Here is a 13,306-nt window from a genome sequence, read left to right on the forward strand (position 1 = left end):
TTGGTCAACCCGATTTATTGGCTTTACTTCCCTCTGACCAGTGGGATCCTTTAGCCCAATCACCCACTAACCCAATAACCACACAGCCCACAGTCCACCACCCATTCATTCAAACTCTTTTATCCACATATCAACCCATTTTCGAACCACCAGTAGACTTACCACCTCCAAGACCCATTGATCACAAAATCCCACTGCTACCCAATACAAGTCCCATCAATGTAAGACCTTATCGATACCCACACTCCAAAAAGCCGAGTTAGAGGCTCAAGTTGCGGATATGTTATCTAATGGGTTGATCGGACCTAGTTGTAGCCTGTTTTCTTCACCCGTCCTATTAGTGAAGAAAAAGGAGGGTACATGGCGTTTTTGCGTTGACTACCGCTCTTTGAATGAAGCAACTGTCAAGGATCTCTTTCCCATCCCGGTTGTGGATGAATTATTAGATGAACTTCATGGTGCTACTTATTTCTCCAAATTGGACTTGCGATCGGGGTATCATCAAATCCGCATGTATGAAGAAGATATTGCCAAGACGGCTTTTAGGAAACATGAAGGCCATTTTGAATTCGTGGTTATGCCCCTTGGCCTCACCAATGCTCCCTCCACCTTTCAAGCCCTTATGAACCAAGTGTTCAAACTGCTTTTACGAAAGAGTGTTTTGGTATTCTTCGATGATATCTTGGTATATAGCCGTGACTTGAATTCACATGTTCTTCATCTTGAAGAGGTGTTCAAGATATTATGGGCCAATAACGTACACGTCAAGCTGTCCAAGTGCTCATTTGGTTAGGACAAAGTGGATTACTTGGGCCATGTAATATCTACTGCAAGTGTATCAGTCGACCCAACAAAGATTCAAGCTATAGCTGACTGGCCCAAACCCACAAACACCAAAGCCTTACGTGGCTTTCTCGGCCTCACAGGCTACTACCGTCGTTTTATACGACACTATGGTATCAAGGCAAAGCCTCTGACAGAGCTCCTCAAAATTAACAGCTTCCAATGCAACCCAGCTGCCGATCAAGCTTTCATGGAGCTAAAAATCGCCCTCACTTCAGCCCCTGTATTACAATTGCCGGATTTCACCCAACCTTTCATGGTGGAGACCGACGCATGTGGTCTCGGCATTGGCGCAGTCCTCTCTCAGCAGCGGCACCCAATCGCCTTCCTCAGCAAGCCCTTATCTCCTCGCAACCAATTGCTTTCGGTTTACGACAAAGAGATGCTTGCAGTACTTCATGCTGTGGAAAAATGGAGGCCATACCTTCTGGGCAATACATTCACAATCATTACAGATAATCAAACCCTCAAGCACATGCTTAATCAGCGGATATCTACTCCCTCACAACAAAAATGGCTTGCCAAACTGATGGGTTACAACTACACCATAGAATACCGTCTGGGTTCTCTTAACACAGTACCAGATTTGCTGTCCCGAAAACACGAGATGTACACCCTTCAATCACTCTAGGCTCCGGTGTTCGACTCCCTCCATCAAATTGATCAGGTTTGTCTAAAGGACCCTGAAGCTCAGTCCATTATTGCTAATTTACAACAGGGAATTGAAACCAAGAAGGGTTTTAGTTGGGTCAATAATCGACTGATGTACAAAGACAAAGTCTTTGTTCCAGCCTCTTCTGATTGGCGTACAAGGGTACTCCTCGAATTCCATTCTTCATTACAGGCAGGTCACTCCGGGTACTTGCGTTCCTATTTACGCCTTTCTGGCAATTTTGCATGGCCGAGAATGTGTAAGGATGTCAAATCCTTCATTGCTGAGTGTGAACAATGTCAAAGGCAGACCTATGAGACGATTCGACCGCGGGGATTGCTTCAGACCCTTCCGATCCCGAAGAATATCTGGTTTGATATTTCGATGGATTTTATTGACGGTTTGCCCCCTTCTGATGAAAAAAAATGCAATCTTTGTGGTAGTAGATCGACTCTCAAAGTATGGGCACTTCATCCCAATTTCCCATCCTTACACTACCACTCAAATGGCTGAAGTGTTTATGAAGGAGGTTTTTCGCCTCCATGGCAAGCCTCGGTCCATTGTAAGTGACCGTGATCCGGTATTCATCAGCCTTTCTGGACAGCATTCTTCAAGCTCCAAGGTACTAACCTCTGTCATAGCTCTGCCTACCATCCCCAAACGGATGGTCAAACCGAGGTCATCAACCGCTGCTTAGAACACTACCTACGGTGTTTTGTTCTTGACAAACCCGCATCATGGTCTGGTTTACTTCACTGGGCAGAATGGTGGTACAATTCCACCTACCATTCCACCATTCGCATGACACTGTTTCAAGTAGTATATGGTACGCCACCTCCCTCTGTTTCTATGTATGTTCCTGGCTCCACTTCGGTGCAGGTAGTGGATCATGCTCCTCAAGATCGTAATGTTCTGCTCCAACTACTCAAGGACCACATGATTGCTGCCCAAAATAGGATGAAGACCCAAGCTGATCATCACAGGACAGAATGAGAATTCAATGTTGGTGAATGGGTTTTTCTCAAGTTACAACCATATCGCCAGCGTTCCCTAGTCAAGAGACCCTCTCACAAGCTTTCTCCTCGCTACTACGGACCATTTATGATCACAAACCGCATTGGCAAAGTGGCGTACAAACTTGACTTGCCACCTCCATGCCGCATTCACCCAATCTTCCATGTCTCACTCCTAAAGAAGCGTATCGGTGATGGCACTCCATTGACTACATCCTAATTACCAGACTTTGATGATCAAGGCGAACTCTTGTGGCGTCCGGAACAGATCCTAGACATGGCTGTGTCTCACATAAAGAAGAGAAATATCACCCAATGGCTTGTACAATGGGCTGGCCTTCCTGCTGCGGATGCCACTTGGGAGGAAGCTCACACGATCGAGCAACGTTTTCCTTCGTTTTGTGCTTGAGGACAGGCCACATCTCAAGGGGGAGGGACTTGATAAGTTCTTCCCTTCTCTGTTCATGCCCTCTCTATTTTGTTGACCATTTTGATTGTATTAGAGAGTTGACGTCTTTACTGTACCAGAATACATTCTGGCCTTGTGTCATTTATATTCTATCTTTGCCCCAGCTTTGGGTATGAAATGAATATGTACTCTCTTCTTTCCTCCCAACTTGGGTCTATCACATTAAAGAGGCCATGCTTTTGTCACGGTAGCCGAGATAACCACATTATAGTACCACAAAAAAAAAAAAAAAAAAAAAAATTGAGCTAGCTCATAAGTTGGTATATAAATCACAGCAGGTGGGTAACTCATAAATTGTCATTTGACCACATGAAGCTCATTCTTACCACCAGCAAAAAACTGTGTCACGTCCAACAAAATTATACCATAGGAACAAACGACGTGCCAACCATACAACAAAAGGCACTAGTTCCTTACGATGAGGGCATGAACATCAGCTATTCCATTTATGTATTTACACATGCCAGTAACAACTGACTAGTATGTGCAACGACAAGATGTAGCATCAATGCATTTGTAGGTGAACTCACAAGGACATGAGGCTAATAAGATCATCGGCACCCACATCTCTGCGATCTTTTGCACCTCTCTTTCCGAAAGCTTCCTTTGCAAGTTTCTTCTTTTTCTCCTGTAACTCTAATATCCTTTCTTCAATGCTGTTTCGAGCAATCAATCTGACAATCTTTACATCCTCCTTCTGCCCAATCCGGTGAACGCGATCCATTGCTTGTTCCTCAACTGCTGGGTTCCACCATGGCTCCAACAAATAGACTTTACTAGCAGTGGTAAGATTTATCCCTGTTCCTGAAGCCTTCAGACTTGCAAGCAAAACTGTGGGCGCATCATCTCCTACAACCCCAAACTCTTTGATTACTTGAGCTCTTTTATTTGCGGTCATAGACCCATCTAAACGCAAAACCTTGAAACCAGCTGTTTTCAGTACATCTTCAAGATGTAGCAACATCTTTCGAAATTGTGAAAACACTACTGATTTGGTCAGTGGGTTTTGATTCCTTGATTCAACAAGAAGTTTTACGAGAGTAGAAACTTTTGAAGACATGGTTGTTTTTGAGGATATTGTGTTGTCATCATCAGAAGATGTTTGAGGGGCTGAGAACAGATCAGACTGTGATAGAGGACGGCGACACAAAGGACAGCAGGGTTTTGTGCGCTGAAGGGTTTTCAGAATACAAGCTTGGCAAAAGATGTGTGCACAACAAGTAATAACAACATCGGTTGGTGGAGAAATGCAAATTGGACAATCAAAATCTTCACCATCTTGCAGCACCTCAACCATCTTTTTCAGTAGCTCTGGGTTCTTTGAGACATCTGCTTAGATTCAACTATATGAGTCAGAATAACCATAATAGGTGAAAACATTTGTCATAAAGGTTTGCAATTTATGTGGGATAAAATCACCAAAAATATTATAGTATTATACGCTTTGGAAATGCTCACAGAAAGAAACGTATGTCTGAACTGCACAACATTCACTAATGACTGGCGACAGCTATTACTTGCAACCACAGTGCATATGATATACAACAAGGTGAAAAAATAAGCAAAGATTATTTAACTCTGTGACGTATACTTTTGAAGTTCTAAACTTCTAATAAATAGAAAGCTATTAAATAATGGCATATAGACACTTTAATGAATCCTCATTTAACACTGACTGATTTGTTTATGGTCTGATTGAAGGATGTACCAAAGTTAAGGCAAAACAGTTGGAGAAAATAGCATAATAGGAGCAACAAATTTTCACTTTGTTTATATATGGTCAGTTAGATTATACATGGTAAGTTGGTCACCAACCTTATGACCACGGCAAGCTATTGGAAGTCCATGGAAGTCTAAGTTGGTGCAAGGAAAAGGAATAGCAGTTCCCAAAACATGTTCCAGTTTCAAAACTAACTTTTTAGCAAGGACAATCTGTTCCACCAGGGCCTACAGAAATTAAACATATGGCTCGTCCTTATAGCCTATGGGGCACACCACTTGCACAAAACTCCTTCTTGTCTCCATTTTTTTTTTTTTATACCCAGAAATCACCCTAACCGCTTTGTGAACAGGGACTCGAAACATGCATAACCCTACTGTTTTTTAGGGGGCAGGAGCAAATAGGTAGGTAGGTATAGTGAGGGGGTTTGAACCCCAGACCACATGGGAGCAAGCCATGGCCTCAACATTCTTACGAAACAAATTCACCATTAACTTTTTTTCCCCCTCGGGAGCCTACTAAGATGGTAACAAAGACATTTAAACGTTGTAATATTTTATTGACCACCATAGGGCAGGAGTATATGCATTTAACAGTAAGAAGTTAACAATTCAATTAAATACATATACATATGTATATATATCCTGACTAAGCCTAGAGTTAATGTTCCCAAGGGGAAGCCCATTGAGAGAACCGTAAACTAAAGTAGGAGCTGAAGAGTTTCACGGAACCTAGCAACGTATGCATGCGATGTAAAGTTGAATGACCAAATATAAAAACAGCAGATACACCAATATAAAATCCTTTTCCAATACCTTCAATATCGTTGGAAGGAAGAAGTGACTTGAGATCAGAAGGGCATAACGCTGAATCAGTACAGATTTGCCGCAGTCGTAAGATTATGCTAAGTACAGTGGAATAATTCCGCATCATACTACCAGCAGCTATGTAATTCCGCAATACACTCTTCGCTTCTCCCTCCATCCCATCATACAGTTCACGTTCTTCAGCAGATAATTCCACGTAGCAAGTCTCTATAGTTTTAGGTGGCAATCCAATCAGTCCTTTGTCTTTTGTTCTCCGCAAAGAAATGGTTGCCATCAAAACCTGAAAATTAGCATTACCACCAGTACGACTGGAATTATGAGCAAGGAAAAAAAGGAAAAGCACAGACAAGAATCTGGCACCTTAAATCTTTGGATAACTAAAAGGCGGATATATGAAAAGTTGCAACATAGCAAAAATGAAAAATAAATCCAAGGTCCATAAAGGCCATTGATTACCCTTGTAAAGAAAAGAACTCCTATGGATCCACTATCTTCAACTCAAAAAGACAGAAGATTTCTATAATTTTTTTTTTTTTTTTTGAGACTAGGGTATCCGAGTCTTTGACCCGACTAATCCCTAGGTCCCCCGCCTGACCCCACAACATTTGGGGAACTGGAAAGTCTAGCAATTGCTAGGTGGGTACCTTGGGAGAGGGTCGAACCCCAGACCACTTGGGAGCAAACCAAGGGCCTGACCGCTAGACCAACAACTCTTTGGTGACAGAAGATTTCTATAATGAACAATGGATAAATACATCCAATGTCACTGAAGGCCTTTGATTACCCTTTATACAGAAATAAGCCATGCATCTTTAGTCATATCTCACCTGTCATCTAAACACTTATATTGCATAACAGTAATTTGCTCTTCTTCATACCCCGACCACAGAGAGTGAAAGATAGACCAGAGGGGAAATTGATTTAGGAGAAAGACAAGTTCAATATCAAATTGCAAAGTCATACTCATCATGAAAACCATAATGAAGCTTAGTTTATTGAAATATTTAGCTGAAGTGTCAAAGAACAATTTCAAGCAATTGACTTTGGCTAAAACCCAATATGATATTCTTATGAAAATAAGAGTTCGAAGAAAAGGAGAACTGAAAAGAGAAACTATCATTACTTTCAAATAGAATACTGACACACTTCAGATACGTTACAAATCAGCAGATATATTACTGCAGACAGTGAAGTCTGACAGCCTTCAGATGCAAAAAAGAAATGATTTTGAAATTATCAAAGAATCTAATCTATTCTTTCCAAGTTTGCCAAAAACAAGCAACTGCAGATGAAACAATAAAAATAAAAATCCACAATAGTAGACCTAACCACGCAGATAACAAAGAACATGAGAAGAAAATTCCCATGTGATGCATACTTCCATTACATAAATCAAAATTTCTCCAAAGTTTGTTAAAAAAAAAAAAAAAAAGTTTAAAAAACAACTTAGTAACTGAATACGATTGTATTACCTGCAGGCGTGAAAGCCCCATCTTGTTACCTTGAGCAAGCGGGCGCTGCACCAAGCTTTGCCAGTAGCTCTTAATTGAGAAAGGCTCAAATCTCAAGAATGCCATCAAAGAAAACAAATCAAATGAACCATTCTGGATTGGTGTTCCAGTAACAGCCCACCTTCGCTTAGCCTTCAAGTTAGTGACAGCTTGACTTTGTTGAGCATTCACATTCTTAATCGTATGCGCCTCATCCAAAATGACCCGCCACCACTCAATCTCTTTAACAGGAGAGGTTGGCCAAGAATTTTCAGTAGCAAGAATACTGTAAGTAGTTAACACTATATCGTACTTCTTAAGCTCCTCAGCATTTCGAGTCCGGTCCCCATAATACATATACACCTTCAATCTGCCTGGCCTAGTGTGTTCTCCTAGCTGTGTTACCCATGTTGAAAATACAGAAGGAGGGCACACAATTATCGTGGACTTGCTACTGAAACCAGCAGTAGACTTATCATTTACATTCACATTGCTATCCTCAGTTTTTCGTCTTTTCCTTGGTGCAGCTCCCTTTTTACTTGTTTTATTCCTCTTACCCTTCTTACTACCGGAAACAAGCAACCCCTCATCCTCACCCATTTCATTATCATCTGGTATGCTTACATCTACACTAGCACAGTTGCCACTACCATATCTATCAAAAGCAATCAAGGAAAGCAAAGTCAGAGTCTTACCCAAACCCATATCATCTGCAAAGATGCCACCTCTTAGAGGCTCCGGTCGGTTTTTTGTATGGTAATTTGTCAACACATTGACAAAAGACCCATCACTCTTCTCTTCCCAAAACGGAGGCAAATCAACAGAATTCTCTCTGCCAACCAACCACCCCAGCCCTTCCTTCTGGTGTCGAAAAAGCTCCGATTTGATCACTTCCTTGGGTGGCTCCATTGGCTCCAACGCACCGTTTTGGCTGGCATTGTCATCCACCAGCTTGAAAATCTCATCCACAGTCTTGTACCCCCTCTCAGCCTTCTTCTCCTTCACCACCATCGCCTCCGATGGAAACGCCGCGTCGTTGTCCGAAATCAGCTGCAGGCCAGCGCCGTGAATGGCGGATAAGACGAAGGGGAAGTCGTCGATTCTGGCAAAGATGTGAACCTGGCAAGGAATCTTAAACCTGTTGGCCTTGGCGCGCGTGTTGGGGACGATGCCCTCGACGGCGATCAAGTCGGCGTCGATCAAGGGGGCGAGGGCGGCGGCGACGGCGCGTTCGATGTGGCCGACTTGGATAGTCCGGGTGTTGAGGACTCTGATGGCGTTGGAATCGTAGGGGTTAAGGGGTTCGCGGACGAGGCCGACCATTTCTCGGCCGGTGATGGTGCCGGAGTAGTACTGGATTCCGACTATGTTGGCGATGACGAAGCCGAGCATGTAGGTGTCGGAGGGAGTAGGGAGAGGAGGGTCCGAGTCGTTGTCAGAGTCGGCAGGGGGCCTTGCCAGTGATCGAGGCTCAAGAAGAGGCTTACTGGGTCTTGATCGTCCATGGAGAATTTAGGGTTTTGGGTTGAGAGAAGAGAGTAGAGAGTAGAGAGTAGAGAGAGAGAGAGGGCGGCGTTGATCGGTGCGTGTGGTTCTGTGTAAACCACTTTAAATATGGGGAGGTGTTTGAAAATGAGAAGGGGCGGGTGTAAAGATAGAGGTCACTGACTCACCACCCTTTACTGGGCTCCACATACCGTACATATGAATGGGATCAATGAAAAAAAAAAAAATGACACGATCACTTAGCAAGTCCGTCCGTTGAGATTGGCAGGTCAATATTATTTACTATTTTTTTTGCCTTTCATTTCCACCATATAGATCAAAATGTCAGATATTGTTCACAAAATGTCACCCCTATACGGTGGAAATGAAAGGCAAAAAACAGTGAATAGTATTGACTTGTCAACCTCAACGGGTGGACTTGCTCTTAGGGTTAGAGATAGGTAAATTTGCACTTACCTAACAAAAACTTGTTGGGGACATCATTGAGTATAGAATAAGTGCAAATTTGGTGTATGATGTCTCCTACTTTCAAGATTAGGAGGTCAAGTTTTAGTAAAAGAAAAAAAGTAAGAGTATCGTACCCAGGGGATTGAGTAACTCTATCCTAACTAGATCACCATGAAAATAAACCTAGAAAACACATATAAGTCTACCATTTTTACAAGTTCACAACCTTAGCCCTTTGGAAGCTAAAGATCATGAGGATGGTATTAACAATTGTGGTAGTGATCGGTTTGGTTGATTTTAATTTCGATAAAGAAAATTAAGTTACATAAAATAAAATAAACAAATAAAAGTGTAGAGACTAAATCAATGAGAAAAATATAGACTTAGGCATCACACCTAACCTTACTCATGCACAAAATGTAACCAATGCTTGATGTAATAGCATGCTTTGACAAATTTCCCCTTAGAGCATATCCAATGGTATAGTCAAAATACTTGTGTCAAATTTGAATTTGAAGGGTGATGTAGCAGATGTCATTTTTGACAAATTTATACTCCAATGGATGTGTTAAATTCAGATATTATTTTATTATTTTTTTCAGAATTTTTATATAAAAAAATCACTTTTCCTCGTTCTTCTTATCTCTCCTCTTTCATGGTTAAAGTCATGTTCACTCTTCTTCTCCTTCTTCTTCTCTGTTTTTATTGTTGTACGTTCTTCTCCAGTTGCAGGAGATAGCTTTTCAATCCCAAAGGACCCAAACAAATCTTGTTTTGACAACAGCCATTAGATTCCACCCCTGGCTGGGTATTCAAGGCTATAGCCTATAGGTCAATTGAACCCATAAACTTGAAGAGGCACAGAGTCGGTGGTCTTCCATCGTCAATCGTCGTTTACCCATGGCTGGGTAAGTTCCTCCCTATCTGATTTTGATCATTTTTGGATGACTCTGAACTTTCTCTCTTTATCCCCAAATTTGAATTGAATCTGAAGGGCTGCATTTTGGTATGGGTTGATTTGGATTTTCTAAAAATCGAACATCCAAACTTTGGAGCTGAGTTGAGTATAGTAATGGAGAACTGAGGCTTGCAAATGGGTTTAATTGACATGATTTTCCTTTCGGAATTGAATCAAGAGGAGGAGAAACAAAAAGGGTTGGTTCTGTTTTGGCTTCTTTTGAGTAAAGCTTGGGACTTTCTTGGTGGGTTTCGGTGTTTGATTCTGTACTAATTTCCAAATTGAAGGAGTCTTCTTCTTCCTCCTCAAATTCATTGTTTGTTACAAGTAAGGGACTGGGAATTGCAATAGGAAAACAATTGGGTTTCTCCATAGTTATAGAAAGACGCACAGGAAGAAAGAGAGAGAAGAGTAGGAAAGAGGAAGAAACAATAAAAAATAAAAGACAATTCCCTTTGCCGCTGTCAAATTTGACAGCCCAAATGAAAATGTCATTTACACGTCAGATAAGACCCATGGGTTGGAGAGGTTGCATATGTCTTTTCTAGCTGTTAGAGGTCTCCATGTGGATTTAACATATCCATATCCATTGGAGATGGTCCTAGTGCTTTGGTGAAGCTACCGAGAAACTAACTAATCATACAACTTAACAAAATTTGGTAAAGCTAAGTTAAATTACACAACCTTAGTCCCATTTATATTTCATTAAAACACAAGTGGACTATAAACCGCAAGCCTAACATCCCCTTAGAGCAATTAAACTCACGGTTTATGCATTAAGTTTAAAGTAAGAAATTCAAGCAACTTAACAATTCCCGTAGGAATCATTAAGCCACCACCTAAAGGCTACTCATGCTCACGGATTCAAGAAGTGGTCAAGTTCAAGTTTCCGATTCATTAGTTTCCTAAACATGCTTTCTAGGTGACTAAGCTAGCAAACACATTTAGTAAGCATCAAAGTTTAGAAGCCGATAGATTCAAAACATGCATAAACATCAAAACACATGGAAATTTACATTATTTGCACATAAGTTTGGCTAGAGCTAGCCCTAGCCTCAAATCCAATTACTCACAACACATGTTATTACAAATATAAGCCATGAACATCATATTAAAGAGAGAAGGAAGAGACAAGAGAAGAACTACCCAACCTCCCACCTAGCTCTCAAAGATGTCAAATGATGAGAGAATTGCTTCAAGGTATGAGATTTTTGGTTTTACAACCCAAAACACCATACACATCCACAAAACTCAAGAACAAAGAAGAACAAAGGCTTGGACGTGTGAAAGCAAGTGTTGTGATTGATTTAGAGTGTGTAGTAACTTTGGTTTTGGTGAAACCCAAGTGCCTACACACCTATTTCTCACACAAACTCAAAGAACTATGTACAAGGTATGAAAAACTAACCTAAAACTAGAGAAAAGAGAGATTTTGATGCTCCAAAATGAGGGAGCCAAGGGGATGCACGGTTTTGGGGAGAGAGAATGAGCTATTTAAAGGCCAATGCAATCCAAATCAAGGGTGGAGATCAAAGGGAATGAAGGGCTAGATGTGATTGACAAATGTGTAAGCACAAAATGTGGATCTAGTTTTTTACTCCATATAGAAATGACCTAGAAAGCCCATAGATATTTTGGTGGAGATAAAAAGTAAGGGTAGAATGGTCATTGTGTAGGGGAACAAGGTAATAAATGGGAGACAAAGGTGTAAGAATGAGACCACTTGTCCTCTTTCAAATTTTGAATTTCAAAATAACCTAGACCTAAAGTCTCTAACCCTAGTCAGCTATCCTTGTCCTTCACACATATTCTCGGCCAGCCAACTCGGCCGGAAATGTCCGGAATCCGGTGTTGACCACCGTTGACCCATTTTTTGTCCGTTTGCGAACTTTCTTCTCCTTTCTTCCTTCAATTAAATCTCCACAGAGAGTTAGGAATTGGCCCTCAACTTCTTCATACCAAATGTTCCTCCATGAGTGTAGATCATCCATGTAAAATATCAGAGTTTATTTCACCGTGGTTTGGCCGGAACTGCTGCCGAAATCCTTACAGGTCCAGTTTTGCTGTTTTTTTCTTTTAGTCAGAAACTTGGGACGATTTCTTTGAAGGCCTTCCACTCCGAACTAGCTCTTACACTCTTCATACGAAATGACTTAGGATGTCTAGAATAGATCTGGAAAGGTTCAACTCATTTGGGGTTCATTTGATCAGTCTGCTGCTCCTCCTTCCTTGTTTAGCTCGGTTTCTCCTAGCCAAAGTAGGAAAATGTGCTAAAGTTGAGATTTTAGTGCATTTTCATGCTTCTCCATCATTTCCTAGCATGATAAGGAAAACATAATAAATATATATAAATAAACACAAAGGTTAAGCAAGTGCAAGATTAGGGGAATAATTACTAGGTAATTATGGACCTAACACCCGTTGAGGTTGGCAGGTTAATACTATTTACTGTTTTTTGCCTTTCATTTCCACCATATAGATCAAAATGTCAGATATTGTTCACAAAAGGTCACCCCTATACCGTGGAAATGAAAGGCAAAAAGCAGTGAATAGTATTGACTTGCCAACCTCAACGGGTGGACTTGCTCTTAGGGTTAGAGATAGATTGACAGTACTCTACTAAATTTACTTAATATATAAAATTAATCTACTTTTGTATCAAAGTATCAAAATAATCTACAAAATTATTTTATTTTTATAGCAAATTAATATACAGTACCGGCAGATGTACCAGCAAATTTCCTTTAGCTCAATAAGAACAAGAGATGGCATTGAAGAACAAAGAAAGGTAATATGGTTTTTAGTGGTAATAAGATAAAGGCCAAAATGTTTACATTTGATTGGATGAGCTTGGGAGAACATGAAAATTTTCTTTTACATTTGTAATTTGTTAGTTACAAAACAAGTAAAACACCTCTCTCTCTCTTTTTTTTTTTTTTTGATTAGGAGTGAGGTAGTACGCCACCTCGATTACGTTAGCGAGTTAGTAACACACCCACCTAGTCAGTATTCAAACCGAAGTCCACAAGAGTATCCTAGTAAAGCCAAACCGATCTCCCGCCTCAGGCCTCTATTTGTGTGTTTTACCATGTTATGACAGTATGGAAGTTAAGACAAACCATCTGAGCGAGAAGAGGGCTCCATCTTTATCGGAGCTCTAGGGTTGCAAAATAGAGAGTTGGTTTTCTTCGTTTTTACTTGGTGGCTCTCGTTCGGCAGCGCCCTAGTTTCGGCTTGGGCCTTTGGCTCCACTGGTGTGGGGGGGGGGGGGGGGGGGGGGGGGGGGGTTGCTGACAGAGGGGTTTTGGGAGGCTTTGTGGTGGTTGAGGCGCAGTGCTGGCGCAATATGGCTATTTGTTCTCGTTGACGGCAACGACAGTT

General features: G+C 41.3%; 1 protein-coding gene across 1 annotated transcript; it reads right to left on the minus strand.

Moving 5' to 3' along the window:
- Positions 1-3,238: 3,238 nt before the first annotated feature.
- LOC112177094 (putative SWI/SNF-related matrix-associated actin-dependent regulator of chromatin subfamily A member 3-like 1) lies at positions 3,239-8,625 on the minus strand. The gene is given in 4 exon segments (XM_024315291.2): positions 3,239-4,306; positions 5,513-5,804; positions 6,997-8,418; positions 8,421-8,625. Coding segments are annotated over 4 exon segments (2,616 nt in total). The 5' UTR covers positions 8,520-8,625; the 3' UTR covers positions 3,239-3,503.
- Between the last annotated feature and the right edge of the window lie 4,681 nt (positions 8,626-13,306).

This window comes from Rosa chinensis, chromosome 7 (assembly GCF_002994745.2).
Source record: "Rosa chinensis cultivar Old Blush chromosome 7, RchiOBHm-V2, whole genome shotgun sequence".
In the NCBI taxonomy this organism is placed as follows: Eukaryota; Viridiplantae; Streptophyta; class Magnoliopsida; order Rosales; family Rosaceae; genus Rosa; species Rosa chinensis.